The following is a 15,067-nucleotide window of genomic DNA, read 5'->3' as shown; positions in this document are numbered from 1 at the left end:
TAGTTCTGAAAAAAGGAGAAAAAAAAAAGCTGGAGGTTTGTTTCTTGCCCGCAGCTGTTTTCCTCCACCTGAGTTGACCACATTCCTATAGGAGGAGCATTTCCAATGCCAGCGCGTTTTACAGTTCATAATGGTTGTTGTGGCCTCGTATTTGGGTGTATTTGAGTTTCTCTGACTTATTAGTTTTGTTGGTATTTAAAAAAAAATAAATAAATAAAAATACACTGAATATATAGAGCACTTAGTAGCAGTGTGGTTAGTAAGATGTTCCTTTCATAGTAGTTTAGAAGCTTAGTTAGAGACTCATTTGATTACATTTCCTGCTGCAGAAGTTCAGGATTGATTATGGAACTTCTTTTGTTGATATTAACAGACTCCCTGATATTAACAGATTTGGTTCACACTGTGGAACAGGCCTTTCTAGAAAGAGTGGTCGAGTAACGCAGGATGTTATGTCTAGATTTCTACTGGACCTGGGACATGACACTTACAAGATCGACTCCTTGACAGAGTCATCCTGCCCAGAGGGCCCGAGCAGGCTCTTATTTCTAAGTGATGAATGACGCTTTAGGGAAAGGAACCTGTAATAAATCACCTAACTGACATGCAAGCAAAATCAATAAAACCTCACTCAGTGGAGGTCACAGCTGCACTGACAAATTACACACAGTAATTTATAAAAGTTTAAATAAAGGAAAGAGTAAACTTGCCAAATAGACTTAATCCTCTGTGGTCTTCATGACAGGGACAACCAAAGAGCTGGATGTGACCTGGGGAATGCTACAATGCCCAAAACATGCTGTAGCATGTTAAGGGGGAATAGTTTGTAAGCTGTCAGTCAAAGCATGCAGTAACATCTATTAATACCCACCTATGAGACCTTGCATACTAATTCCCACTGACTGCAAAGTCGGTGGGCCATCAGAGGGGGTGCAGATGGAGGAATGACATGTGGGACCCATCCTGCGTTGGGCTTTAATCACAAGTGTCATTTACAGTCTTGTTAGCTCAGCTTAGTAACTGTTTTCTCACTCAGCTCCGGCATGTCACTGATTACGGTTTCATTAAAAACACTAATAAGTGTAGCAGGCACCCCATCATGAACAATGAAATTGCTGTTGTGCTGTTCATAATAAGCTATATTTCCATGGAGAAATGTGGGAGAATGTGGGGAAGGCAGTGGCAGACTGGCACCGAAGCAGAGTAAACATTGCTGCTGATGAGCTGAGAGGGTGCCATCAGTGGGGCTGCGATCAGCCTGTGTTTGTGCGTCATTGTGTGGGTGTTTTTCTGTGTTCACATTTGAGGAATCAACCTGTGTTATTGCCGTCATATGTGGTATTGGACAGTCATGCCACTAGGATTACGAGAAGACAAGCAGGAGAAACGGCAGGTCACTGGGGTGGTGTAAAGTGGGGATTCGTCCTTTTTAGACATGCTGTGTTTATCCAGCTTTGTCTAAAGCACCTTCTGAAGTTTGTATAACACAGCAAGGTGTGCGTGTGTGCAGAGAGAAGATTAACAGGCGCATTTGCACAACAATACATTTCTTCGCCTTTTCTTTGATCTCAGATCACGGGGTGAGGGGAAATGCATTTGGAGCACTTCGATAGAAGTGACAGCTTTTGCTGTTTCCTCTGCTCAGGCAATGCATAAATATGGTGTTAAAATGATTCATGTTAATGTTCAGTCACTGCCTTGATATGAAAGCTCTTTGGTCCAATTTTAGCAACCAGAGGAAACATGATAATTGGAGGAAAGGGTACTGACTGGTCATGCCTGAATGAACTGCCTGACCAGGCTCACATAGTAGTAGTAAACCATTTGAAGAGCCTGTTTTAACCTTCTTTAACCTGCAGCATCTCTCATCCAAATATCTGCCACACATCTTGTCAAACCTCTCCAGCACTCACACAGTTTCACATAATACATGATGAGAGTACTCAAATCTGCCTGTGGACAACATCAGACATTAGTTCAAGCAGACCACAAAGTCAAGCACAGCACCAATCTCAACAGGTGAGCTGATCTCAGCACCAACCCATTGGCCGGTGGGTCCATCCAATCCAAATCTCAGAAAGGGCACACTATTTAAGCTGCTGTACACTGCCCACAGTTGTTGCTGCCCATCTGTGATCCACTCTGAAACACAAATCCACCCCAGCTCCTCCTTTCATGTTTTTCTGACTTAATATCATTTAGTACTCTGGTTTAGTACTGGGTTTTTGCAGCTGCTTTTAGTGATATTGTTTTTCTGTTTAAATGCTGTTTCACTTGAGGTCCACATCTATTCAATTCAATTCAATTCAATTCAATTTTATTTATATAGCGCCAAATCACAACAAAAGTCGCCTCAAGGCGCTTTATATTGTACAGTAGATAGCACAATAATAAATACAGAGAAAAGCCCAACAATCATATGACCCCCTATGAGCAAGCACTTTGGCGACAGTGGGAAGGAAAAACTCCCTTTTAACAGGAAGAAACCTCCGGCAGAACCAGGCTCAGGGAGGGGCGGCCATCTGCTGCGACCGGTTGGGGTGAAAGAAGGAAAACAGGATGAAAGACATGCTGTGGAAGAGAGACGGAGATTAATAACAGATATGATTCGATGCAGAGAGGTCTATTAGCACATAGTGAGTGAGAAAGGTGACTGGAAGGGAAAAACTCAATGCATCATGGGAATCCCCGGCAGCCTACGTCTATTGCAGCATAACTAAGGGAGGATTCAGGGTCACCTGGTCCAGCCCTAACTATATGCTTTAGCAAAAAGGAAAGTTTTAAGCCTAATCTTGAAAGTAGAGATAGTGTCTGTCTCCCGAATCCAAACTGGAAGTTGGTTCCACAGAAGAGGGGCCTGAAAACTGAAGGCTCTGCCTCCCATTCTACTTTTAAATACTCTAGGAACAACAAGTAGGCCTGCAGTGCAAGAGCGAAGTGCTCTAATAGGGTGATATGGTACTACAAGGTCATTAAGATAAGATGGGGCCTGATTATTTAAGACCTTGTATGTGAGGAGCAGGATTTTGAATTCAATTCTGGATTTAACAGGAAGCCAATGAAGGGAAGCCAAAACAGGAGAAATATGCTCTCTCTTTCTAGTCCCTGTCAGGACTCTTGCTGCAGCATTTTGGATTAGCTGAAGGCTTTTCAGCGAGTTTTTAGGACTTCCTGATAATAGTGAATTACAGTAGTCCAGCCTGGAAGTAATAAATGCATGAACTAGTTTTTCAGCATCACTCTGAGACAGGATATTTCTAATTTTAGAGATGTTGCGCAAATGGAAGAAAGCAGTCTTACATATTTGTTTAATATGTGCGTTGAAGGACATATCCTGGTCAAAAATGACTCCAAGGTTTCTCACAGTGTTACTGGAGGCCAAGGTAATGCCATCCAGAGTAAGAATCTGCTTAGATACTATATTTCTAAGATTTTCAGGGCCGAGTACAATAACCTCAGTTTTATCTGAATTAAGAAGCAGAAAGTTAGCGGCCATCCAGGTCTTTATGTCTTTAAGACATTCCTGCAGTTTAACTAATTGGTGTGTGTTACCTGGCTTCATGGATAGATAGAGCTGCGTGTCATCTGCATAGCAGTGAAAATTTATGCTATGTCTTCTAATGATGTTGCCTAGGGGAAGCATGTATAATGTAAATAGAATTGGTCCTAGCACTGAACCCTGTGGAACACCATAATTGACCTTAGTGTCTGAAGAGGACTCTCCATTTACATGTACAAATTGGAGTCTATTAGATAGATATGATACAAACCACTGCAGCACAGTACCTGTAATACCTACAGCATGTTCTAATCGCTCTAATAGGATATTATGGTCAACAGTATCGAATGCAGCACTGAGGTCTAGCAGGACAAGCACAGAGATGAGTCCACTGTCAGAGGCCATAAGAAGATCATTTGTAACCTTCACTAAAGCTGTTTCTGTGCTGTGCTGAGCTCTGAAACCTGACTGAAACTCTTCAAATAAGCCATTCCTCTGCAGATGATCAGTTAGCTGTTTGACAACTACTCTTTTAAGGATTTTTGATATGAAAGGAAGGTTGGAGATTGGCCTATAATTAGCTAAGACAGCTGGGTCTAGAGATGGCTTTTAAAGTAAAGGTTTAACTACAGCCACCTTGAAGGCCTGTGGTACATAGCCGATTATTAGAGATAGGTTGATCATATTTAAGATCGAAGAATTAATTAATGGCAGGACTTCTTTGAGCAGTTTTGTAGGAATGGGGTCTAAAAGACACGTTGATGGTTTGGAGGAATTAATTATTGAAGTTAACTCAGAAAGATCAATTGGAGAAAAAGAGTCTAACTTAACATTGATGGTACTAAGAGTAGCTGTAGATAATATTACATCTGTGGGATGATTATTGGTAATTTTTTCTCTAATGATAAAAATTTTATTTGTGAAGAAGTTCATGAAGTCATTACTAGTTAACATTAAAGGGATGGTTGGCTCAGTAGAGCTCTGACTGTTTGTCAGCCTGGCTACAGTGCTGAAGAGAAACCTGGGGTTGTTCTTATTTTCTTCAATCAGTGACGAATAGTAAGATGTTCTGGCTTTGCGGAGGGCTTTCTTATAAAGCAGCAAACTATTTCTCCAGGCTAAATGATGATCCTCTAAATTTGTGACACGCCATTTCCTCTCCAGCTTACGAGTTATCTGCTTTAGGCTACGTGTTTGAGAATTATACCACGGAGTCAGGGACTTTGGATTTGAGGCCTTAGTTTTCACAGGAGCTACAGCATCCAGAGTCGTACGTAGTGAGGAGGTAAAATTATTAACAAGATAATCGACCTCTGTTGGAGTAGCGTTCAGATAGCTGCTGTGCTCTATGTTGGTACAGGGCATTGAAGATGATAACAGTGGGTGGATTATATTCTTAAACTTAGTTACAGCACTTTCAGAAAGACATCTACTTTGATAAAGTCTACTCTCCACTGCTGTGTAATCAATTATTGTAAATGTAAATGTTATCAGGAAATGATCAGACAGCAGAGGGTTTTCAGGAAACACTGTTAAATGTTCAGTTTCTATGCCATATGTTAAAACAAGATCTAGAGTGTGATTAAAGTGGTGGGTGGGTTCTTTTACATTTTGAGAGAAGCCAATTGAGTCTAATAACAGATTAAATGCGATGTTGAGGCTGTCATTTTTAGCATCTACATGGATGTTAAAATCACCCACAATAATTATTTTATCTGAGCTGAGCACTAAATCAGATAAAAAGTCTGAGAAATCAGAGAGAAACTCTGTGTAAGGCCCAGGTGGACGATAGATGATAACAAGTAAGACTGGTTTCTGAGTTTTACAGCTGGGGTGGACGAGGCTAAGCATCAGGCTTTCAAATGAATTAAAAGTCTGTCTTGGTCTTTCGTTAATTAATAGGCTGGTGTGAAAAATTGCTGCCACACCGCCCCCTCGGCCTGTGCTTCAAGATTTCTGGTAGTTAGAATGACTCGGGGGTGTTGATTCATTTAAACTAACATACTCATCCTGCTGCAACCAGGTTTCTGTAAGGCAGAGTAAATCGATTTGTTGATCAATTATTAAGTCATGTACTAACAGAGACTTGGAGGAGAGAGACCTAATATTTAATAATCCACATTTCACTGTTTTACTCTTTGGTTCAGATGTGGATACTGTATTGTTCTTTCTTTGTGATTTTTTATGTTTAAGTTGTTTATTGCTGGTTTTTGGTTTGTTTTTTGTCTTTTTGGGAGCTGACACAGTCTCTATGGAAATGGGTTTTTGGGGGGGTAGCAGGAGGAGAGAAGCTGCAGAGAGGCGTGTAAGACTGCAACTCTGCTTCCTGGTCCCAACTCTGGATAGTCATATTTTGGGGGGTTTAATAAATTGGTCCATATTTCTAGAAATGAGAGCTGCTCCATCCAAAGTGGGATGGATGCCGTCTCTCCTAACAAGACCAGGTTTCCTCCAGAAGGTTTGCCAATTATCTATGAAGCCCACATCGTTTCTGGGACACCACTCAGACAGCCAGCAATTTAAGGAGAACATGCGGCTAAACATGTCACTCCTGGTCTGATCTATTTCCCAAAGGGTGTGTTGTTTAGGTTTTGCCTTCTGTCTTCAGAAAGATAAACACAGTCTGACGCTACAAGAGTCTGGCACTAAAGGAGAAACAGTTCTTTGGAATCAGCCTAAATCTGAAAATACAGATAATTTTGGGAGCCAGTCAGTAGCCCGGACTTCCAACAGTATGATTAGGATGTGAAAACTTCAGGAGAAAAAAATAATTGCTTCTGTCAAACTTCTCCATAAGACAGATTTAAGTAGTTAAAAGACATTCAACTAACTAATTAGTTTCCACTAATTAACCAACAAAAACTCCAAAGTTTCTGACCTACACGTTTGAAGTGATACTCTTAATTTCTGCATTCATGAGTATTTTAAATTAACCATTAAAGCATAACTTCATGTTTGTTATTGTATTATTGAGCAAAATATCTATTCCTCTTTTTGTAAATTGTCATAATACCTAAAAGGTACGGTGGCCCTCAGAGGCCAAACTGACTGCAACTTAAGAAAACACCAGCAATAAGAAAAATGCTGCAAAAGCACACAAAACACAACGGAAAAAGGAAAAATGACAACGGAAACAGGAAAAAACAGAACAGAAATAGGAAAAAACAGATTTCCAAAAGCACAGGGGAAGTGTTTCTGGGGAGACAACAACCCGACAGACCAGTTGCAGGAACCAAAATATGCTAAGAATTGCGCTGGGAAGAAGTGGAGGATCTATCGGTTTTAAGAGGAAAGAAAAGATGAGAGGTAAGTGTGTTAGCCTAACTTTTGGCCTAAAAATCCGTCATCAGTATTATATGAATCATGGTAAAACACACCTAGCATGTTGTGGGTTCCTGCAACTAGTCCGCCGGGTTATTGTCTCCCCAGAAACACTTCTCTTGTGCTTTTGGAAATCAGTTTTTTCCTATTTCTGTTTTTGTTTTTCCTATTTCCGTTGTGTTTTGTGTGCTTTTGCAGCATTTTTCTTATTGCTGGTGTTTCTTAAGTTGCAGTCAGTTTGGCCTCTCAGGGCCACCGTAAAAAGGAGCCTGGTTTATAAAAATGTGACTAGAGAAGTAACAGGCTGTAGCAGTGCATTAAAACTGGTTAAATGTGTAAATGTGTAGTGTCTGCCCAGCAGATGTTTCTTCCAAATCCCCAGTAAAGAGAACATTAATGAAAAAGCGTTTTTGCTGCATGAGAGACAATGACCACATTTAACTAAAAATCACAGCAAAGTGCTGAAAAGAAGAAAATGAGCTACTGAATATTCAGCAGTATAAGAGATAAGACTTTGACCCCACATGACTGAATCAGAAACCTCAGGAGTAAAATTTCCTTGAATGCTGGTAATAGCTTTATTTTGAATTGTGTGTGACCCTCTGGCTTAACTCTCTTAATCTGTTGCAATTCAGATAACAAAATAAAAAATAAATCAAGTCCGCATTTGGCTACTTAAGTAGATGACTGAACAGGCTCTTTCATTTATAGAATTGAGGCTGGCTTTTAGACAAGCTGGAATCAATAGCTCAGCGAGGCCACTTGTCCAAAATGCACCACATGTAGTCAGTCTGCTGTGGTTTAATAAACAGCTAAATGAGGCCGTAGGTTCTGTTTACATTAGGCTTTTGAGTCAGCTCTTCTGTTTTGTTGTCCCACACGAGGTTTGTCTGAGTGCTGTCACTTGACTTTCTTTGAAAGCGTGCTAATTAGGACTAAAAGCCATGGACATATGTTAATACACTGCAATATCATAAAAAGCTAAATTGAGTGGGGATAATATTTCTCAGATCTGACTTGAAGAACACCGATTTTTATTTGGAAAATAATAGCCTGAAGCATTTCTGATAAAAAGCTGAAAGGCATCATCCATCCGTTTATGCTCTATCCAAAGCTGCAGTTAGGCTGCAGAGAGAGATTACCCCAGGTGGTGTTGGGAAAAAACATAAATTGCACACTCTACTCTGGAAACTGCCTGATCCTACAAGTATTACCTACTACTAAATGTCTTATTTAATTTACAAAATCTACTCTTTGGTGCTTTTATTACTGAATTTTCAGTTGTCTTGTTTATACTTTTATGCTTTTGTTTTGTTTTGCCCTGATGAACATGCACAGTCACATAATTAACGTTTTTGTAATTGTGGTGGCATAGGATGGAATCAGTCATCTGGGCCTGTGGGAAACCACAAAATTCAGAAATAAACACAGCCTAGAAAAGTGGGTATCTTAACATGGTAATCTCAGGGAAATCTCAATCGCCCTTCATCATCAAGTATGCCGATGACAACACCGTGGTTGGGCTTATCTCTGATGAAGATGAGACAGCATACAGGGCAGAGGTAAGAACTTGCCCCGCTGGTGCTCAGAAAATAACCTGAAGCTGAATGTCCTTAAAACAAAAGAACTCATAATGGACTCAGGAGGCACAGACAGGTCCACTCACTAGATCCATCCTTTCTAGCCCATCACCCACTGCCCTCTGGCAGCCACACCCACCTGCTGTGCAAACATTCTGCTTATGAGGAGCAGTATATCACAAAAAAGTTGGCTTAAACAATTTATCTAAACTCTTTGTTAGTTGGTTCCTGGTAACCAACACCTGACTCGGACCTTATTAATCCAGCAACATCTGAGCCGATATGGCTTCAGTTATCTCTCTCTCTCATATCTGATGTAGGCTTGATTAGCATGAGGGGTCTAGCCTAGAGACACTTACTGGATAGAGACACCCTGGTCAGGAGTCGAACCCCTGACCTGAAGTTCCAAAGGTGTGTAGGTTTATTACTAGGGATGGGAATCATGAAGTAGTCCAACTCCCTGGAATACTTAGTCTGCCCGACTATCGATCCCGCTATTGGTTCTTAAACCCTCGCTATAATCAGCAATTTTAGTTCATGTGTCGGAGGAGGAAAATAGTGCCGCAGCGTGGATATGGACGTTTGTGTGTGTGTGTTTAAAAAAAAGTTTTGTGTTTGTAAAAAATAATTACACAAGTTAACATTTTTTTTTGTTAAGGTCTGGTTACAGATACAAAGCAAAAAAAACTACGTGTAAATCTCCCTTGCTTGTGTGTGAGTTTCAACTTGCAAATATGAAATTTGACCAGATTTTTCTCCCTTTCAGCTGATTGGTCGATGTCATGTCCAATCAGAGAACAGATGAGTTTGGCTGTCGTAGTGGCGCTTTTCAGGTCCTGGAAGGGTAATACACTTTAAAAAAAATCTTTTTGCACACACACAAATTCTCATCTATGGATGCACAAACATAAAATTTTCAGATATTTTGGTTTACGAGGTTTCAAAACTCACTAGTTCACAACTACGCAGGCTGATTTACAAGTATAAATTATTTACGACCACAGTTTGAGCCCATAAAATGCTGACCGCAGCCCAGCACCGTGATAAAGTGAGCCGTCATTAAAATCAGCCGATGCTGAACTTCAACAGGTAACGAAGTGAAGGCTACAGCCTCTGTTTCTACCTGCTCATGTTTCTACAGTAGAATCACTGTGAAGTCTTTTTGTGGAGGTTTTCATCTTTGATTTGTGCTGTCGGCTTTGTGTTCATACCTAAATACTAAGAAGAAAAAAAGTCACACGTGTCCACATCAGGATAGGGATTTGTGTTGGTGTGTGGGGTTTAGCCTGTAGGTTTATATTGTTAAATGGTAAATAGGAGACAGTGTGTTTCAGATCATTTTACAGAGTAACATGAAAGCTACGAGTAGTATAACGATTGTCTTTCTCCTGGGTGTAATTAAGTAATGTACTGCATTACTTTTAAGAAAAGTATTCTGTGTAATATATGTAATAATTACTTTTTTGAGTAATGACCCCAACGATAATCACAACAAAGAGGGGAAATAGCTCCAACATTAACAAACTTTTGACCACACAGCGTGTAATTAATTTGCATGAATGTAATGTCTTTGATATGCTGCTTAGAGATGGTGGGGACTCTCAATAAATATATATATATATATATATATGCTGAACTGTTAAAGTTCATATGTATATAGTGCAGGAAAACCAATAGTGTCCAATAGTGTTGGGCACTGCAAGATCATCCACTCTAGCTCCATGGCTCTGTGTCATCCCTTTTACACATTCTCCCTAATCCTTCTTAGTAGCTGCAGCTGTAAAATTACAAAGGGAAAATGAAATGTTGAAGTAAGACCTCAGTCACATCTAATCGTTCTTTCCTGCATTTGTGTTTTTCTATCAGAGTGAGAGAACGCCAATCTACTAGGATGTGCCTTCAATTCATCAACTCCAAAGTACAAAGAGCTTTAATCATTTTCACTGAATACACACAGCATCCTCCCAAATTTGCTGTTGATGGGAAAATAATTAACTGGGCTTGTTGACTATTTGAATAGCTGCTTGCCAGAGAGACTCACTCACATCTTTTTGAAGTCAAACACAGTGTATTCTGGCCAGTCGATGTAACACACCACTCGGCCATAGACCTCATCCGTGTTGGAATAGTAGTACTGAGGAAAAGCCAGGAGCAGAGCCAGAACCCAGATCACACCCACCACCACCATGGTCTCTGTGGAGGACATGCGCTGCTGCAGAGGGTGGATGATGGCCATGTACCTGCAGGGACACAAATGCTTTGTGGTTTACATGAAAGCAGAATACAGGACAGAATAAAGAGCTTTACAGATAGAGGATTCTTTTTTTAGCATGGGATCACAAGTTATTTAAGTCCTCAACGTGGGCAAAGTGTAAAAACACTCACAGAAATAGAATTTCTTGAGAGTAACTCGAACATGACCTCTGGGATGTGAATATTCACACGCACTTGCCTACTCAGCACCAGGAAAAACATGCAAGACCTTTTTTCTTTCATATTTACAGGTTGAAAATCACATGACGTTTTGATTTGTTCAAAAATTATTTGTACTTTGAAGATGATTTCTGCACAGGATCGTGAAACTATGCTCCCTAGAGAGACACCAACACTGGAATTACAACATAAAAGTGTTTCATAAAATGTGTGAAGGATTCCCATCAGGCTGCCTCGACGTTTCGGTAGTGATTTCACACTGCCATGTTCATGCTCCTCATCAGAGACGAAGAGGTGCAGGAATCACTTAAAATGATCTTGCACACCATTGACACTGAGCTTCATTACAAAGTCCATCTAAAGTCATTTTTCTGTTGGACCTCATTTCTCCTCATTGAAAATACAATACTTCAGGGAGAGAAAGAAATAATTATCGACTCCCCATCAGTTCTTATTTTAAACCTCTGTATAGATTTTTGACTTACATTTATTAGAGATTTGGTTGTATTGACTGAGTTGCACTTTAATCCCTTAATTCATTTTTCCTGATAGCTCCATAATCTTGAAGCTATGCTTATCTGGTGAAGTGTTTATTTTATGGAAGTCATTCTCAGGAACTTTCAGTTTCAATTACTAAATTCCCACACTATGTGAAAAGCCTATAACGTTCATATTTTTGTTGTACACAGTATACTGTTACTAATTTTCGTCTCTTTTCAGAAAAGCTCTCCAGCCAAATGCCATCCTGAGCCAAAGAGGTCTAATTAAAGGCTTAATCCCACTAATAACCCAAATGAATCTGCTAAATGGATATTCTCACTCTAATTATATCAAGCACAAGAGCAGGCTTTTAAAATCAAATGCTCCCTGCAGTCCACTGAAAGCGGGAGATCAGTACCTCGGCTTTACTTTAGCTCTACTTCAAAAGGCTCTGGCAGCCATGTGGCTTTTTCTTCATGTAGGTGAGTCATATTCAAGCTGTTGATGTCAGATTCAAACACACACCTGCAGAGAACAGTGGTCCGCTTGCTCAAAAGACCAAATCATCATTATTATCCCTACTGGCATGCAAGCTGGACACCAGACTACAAAAAGTGTACCATATACCCAATGAGAATCACCACTTTTTCGTGCTGGAGAGAGTTTGTGTATGCCAGGGATCCCAGCGGCAGAAGACATCCACTTGGACGGTCTCAGAGAGAATCAGCATCTCCACGTGTATATATATATAAACATCCTTTAAAATCTTGCCCCTGTTAGTGGTCTTTATCCTTCAAGCTTGGGTCCCCTACCAGAGGCCTGGGAGCTTAAGGGTCCTGTGCAGTTCCTAGGATTGGGCTCTTATGGACAGAGACAGAGATCTCAGATGTTGTTCCTGGGATCTGCAGGAGCCACTCGCTTAGCTTGGTGGTCACTTCACCGAGTGCGCCGATTATCACTGGGACCATTCTTGCCTTCACCCTCCACATGTTCTCGAGTTCTTCTCTCAGCCCTTGGTATTTCTTGAGCTTTTCATGTTCCTTCCTCCTGATGTTTCCACAATTCGGTATAGCTACATTTAGTACTACAACCATCTTCCTCTGCTTGTCTGCCACTATCTTTTCCGGTTGGTAAGCCATCACCAGTTTGTGTGTCTGTATCTGGAAGCCCCACAGGATCTTAGCTTGGTCACTCTTAACCACCCTAGGGGAGGTGTGTCTCATTTTGACCTTGGGACTTAGACCATACTCCGTACAGATGTTTCTGTATACTATTCCAGCCACTTGGTTATGGCGTTCCATGTATGCTTTGCCTGCTAGCATCTTGCACCCTGCTGTTATGTGCTGGATTGTCTCAGGGGCATCTTTACACAGCCTGCACCTGGGGTCTTGCCTGGTGTGGTAAACCCAACCTCTATCAATCTTGTGCTGAGAGCTTGTTCCTGTGCTGTCATGATTAGTGCTTCTGTGGTGTTTTTTATTCCAGCTTTGTCCAGCCACTGGTAGGATTTCTGGATGTCAGCCCCTTACACTATCTACCAGGGTACATACCGTGCAGGGGCCTATCCTTCCATCATGGTTCCTCCTCTTCCTCCTCTTTCTTGGGTTTCTGCTGGCTTATCTGGCTACTTATATTTGACTTATTCCCTACATTAATACCATAACCAGAGTGGAAACTTGAATCTTGAATAGCTAAAATTGAAAAATGTTGATTTTGACTATTACAAATGAAGTAATTATTATTTGTATCACAATTGTGACTGATGTTGTCTACGCAATGCATTCACTTTCCTTGTAATCGTATTAGATTTCAGTCTGACCCCACTGGTTCTGTTAGATTAATATTCTCCTGCAGTTTTAAAAAAAATAAATAAAAAACACATACAGACGCAGGCACACTTCTTTACCCGAAAGTAATTTCATTTTCATGGATTTGCTGGTAGAGATCTTAGCACCCCTGTGTTTCCCTCCCCTTCATTCATATCTTGGTAAACACACCTTTGAGACTTTGCACTTCAAACATCTGTCTGTAGGCAATATCTGATTCCTCTCAATAGGATTCCCTCTCACAAGGTATCAGGCAGCTTGGGCAGCAAATGCTGGATTTCATGTCTGACACACACCTCCAATTATCCACAAATAGAACCTTAAACTGCAATGGCAATGCAGTGGTTCAATATAAACACCATGAACCTGCTGCAGTTTTCCTGTGATGTAAGTGATTAAGAGTGAGACAGTAAAGGTGATAGATTAGTTATTTATTTTTTTCAGAAATTGTATTTGAATGTAGGTGGTGGTAATTGTATTATTAATCTATTTCTTCTGGTCCTTCGTCTTTTTTTCCATTTTCTATTTCTTTTTGCTGCAAATTACGTAAATTTCCATCTGTAGCTGGAAGCTGGATGATGCTAGTAAAGCTTGTGTGTGTTTCTGTATGTGAGAGTTCATTGTGTTTGTGAGATGTAATTTGAAGTATTGCATCTGTTGTTGCCATTATAGACTCTTTGCATACCTATAAATCCTTCAGCCACCACTCACTCATGCAAAACCAATAGGAGCAGTCCACAGGGACTTCCCTGAATAGAAACCAGTTACCATCCCAGCAGCAGACATCCAAGAAAGTGTCTCAAGTATGATGGGTTGGACAGCACCAGGCCCCGACATGATTCACACTTACTGGCTAAAGAAACTAACTGCACTCAATGACAGCACAAATGAACCAGCTGCTAATGGATGAGATGCAAAACTGCAGAAATGGCGAACCGAAGGCCAGATCCCCAGAAGGCAGGGAATAACCTGCCTCAGCACAACATGGACGCTCCTGTCAGACATAATAGCGGCTAAAATGAACAGGCACATAGCCCACGAAGTAATTGGCACAAGGGGGCAAAACACCAGCTCCTGGTAGACAGAGCAGTCACTCAAGACTGTAAGACCAGACTAACCAACCTGTGTACTGCCTGGATTGACAGCAAGAATTTTACAAGACCAACAGGATCCAAAGAGCCTTGATGAGGATTTCAGGGATGTGACAACACTAAAGGCCAACTTCAAACCAATTACACAAGTCACCATTAAGTGTGGGATTTAAAAAGGACATGCCCTGTCCCATATACTGCTATGCACAGGCCTGAATCCCCTCAAAATGGAGCAAAAATCAGCCTCCTCATCTGCATGGATGACATCTAGCTGTGACCCAGTTTGTGTAATTCTGGTTTAAGTTATATTCTTTGATTTATTGTTTTTCATGGGTTTGGTTCTCTTTATTGTTTTCTGCTTGTATTATATTTATAGCTCCTAGTTTCTAGTTCACTGTCCCTTCCCTGTGTTTTACATTTAGTTACTGTTGTCTCCGTGTTTCATGTTCCCTCTGTTCCCCTAGTCACTCATGTCTCATCACAGTGTCAAGTCTGTGTCTTTGTGAAGGTCTCATGTTTCCTGTTTTATTTTGATAGTTCCTTGTTCTGTCTTCAGTGCATTCCTCCCCGTCTTGTTATGTCAGATTATTCCCAGCTGTTTCCCTCCTTTTTCCCATTCCCTCGTTACTACCTGGTATATTTAAGCCCTGTGTTTTCCTCTGTCTGTTGTCATGTGGTACTACCCCATGTGCTGTAAGGTTTGCCGTGGTTCTGGTGTCTGTTATTCTTAGTTCTTTGCTCCTTGTTTCCTAGTGTTTAGTTCTTAGTTTCCATATTCAGGGTTTTGGTTTGTTTTTTTATTATGGAGGATTTTAACCAGCAAATAAAGCTGCTGCT

The 15,067-nt window shown here is 40.7% G+C and overlaps 1 protein-coding gene across 3 annotated transcripts in view; it reads right to left on the bottom strand.

Annotated features, from left to right (window-relative positions):
- Positions 1–15,067, bottom strand: part of tacr1a (tachykinin receptor 1a) — a 51,237-nt gene that overhangs the window by 24,638 nt on the left and 11,532 nt on the right. For all 3 annotated transcript variants that reach the window (XM_025897074.1, XM_005472938.3, XM_005472937.3), the window contains exon 2: positions 10,446–10,640. In XM_025897074.1, coding sequence (XP_025752859.1) covers positions 10,446–10,640 — 195 coding nt within the window. The remainder of the gene's footprint in view (positions 1–10,445; positions 10,641–15,067) is intronic.

The sequence above is a fragment of the Oreochromis niloticus genome, linkage group LG12 (assembly GCF_001858045.2).
Source record: "Oreochromis niloticus isolate F11D_XX linkage group LG12, O_niloticus_UMD_NMBU, whole genome shotgun sequence".
Lineage (NCBI taxonomy): Eukaryota > Metazoa > Chordata > Actinopteri > Cichliformes > Cichlidae > Oreochromis > Oreochromis niloticus.
This window is presented reverse-complemented; position numbering and strand designations above follow the sequence as displayed.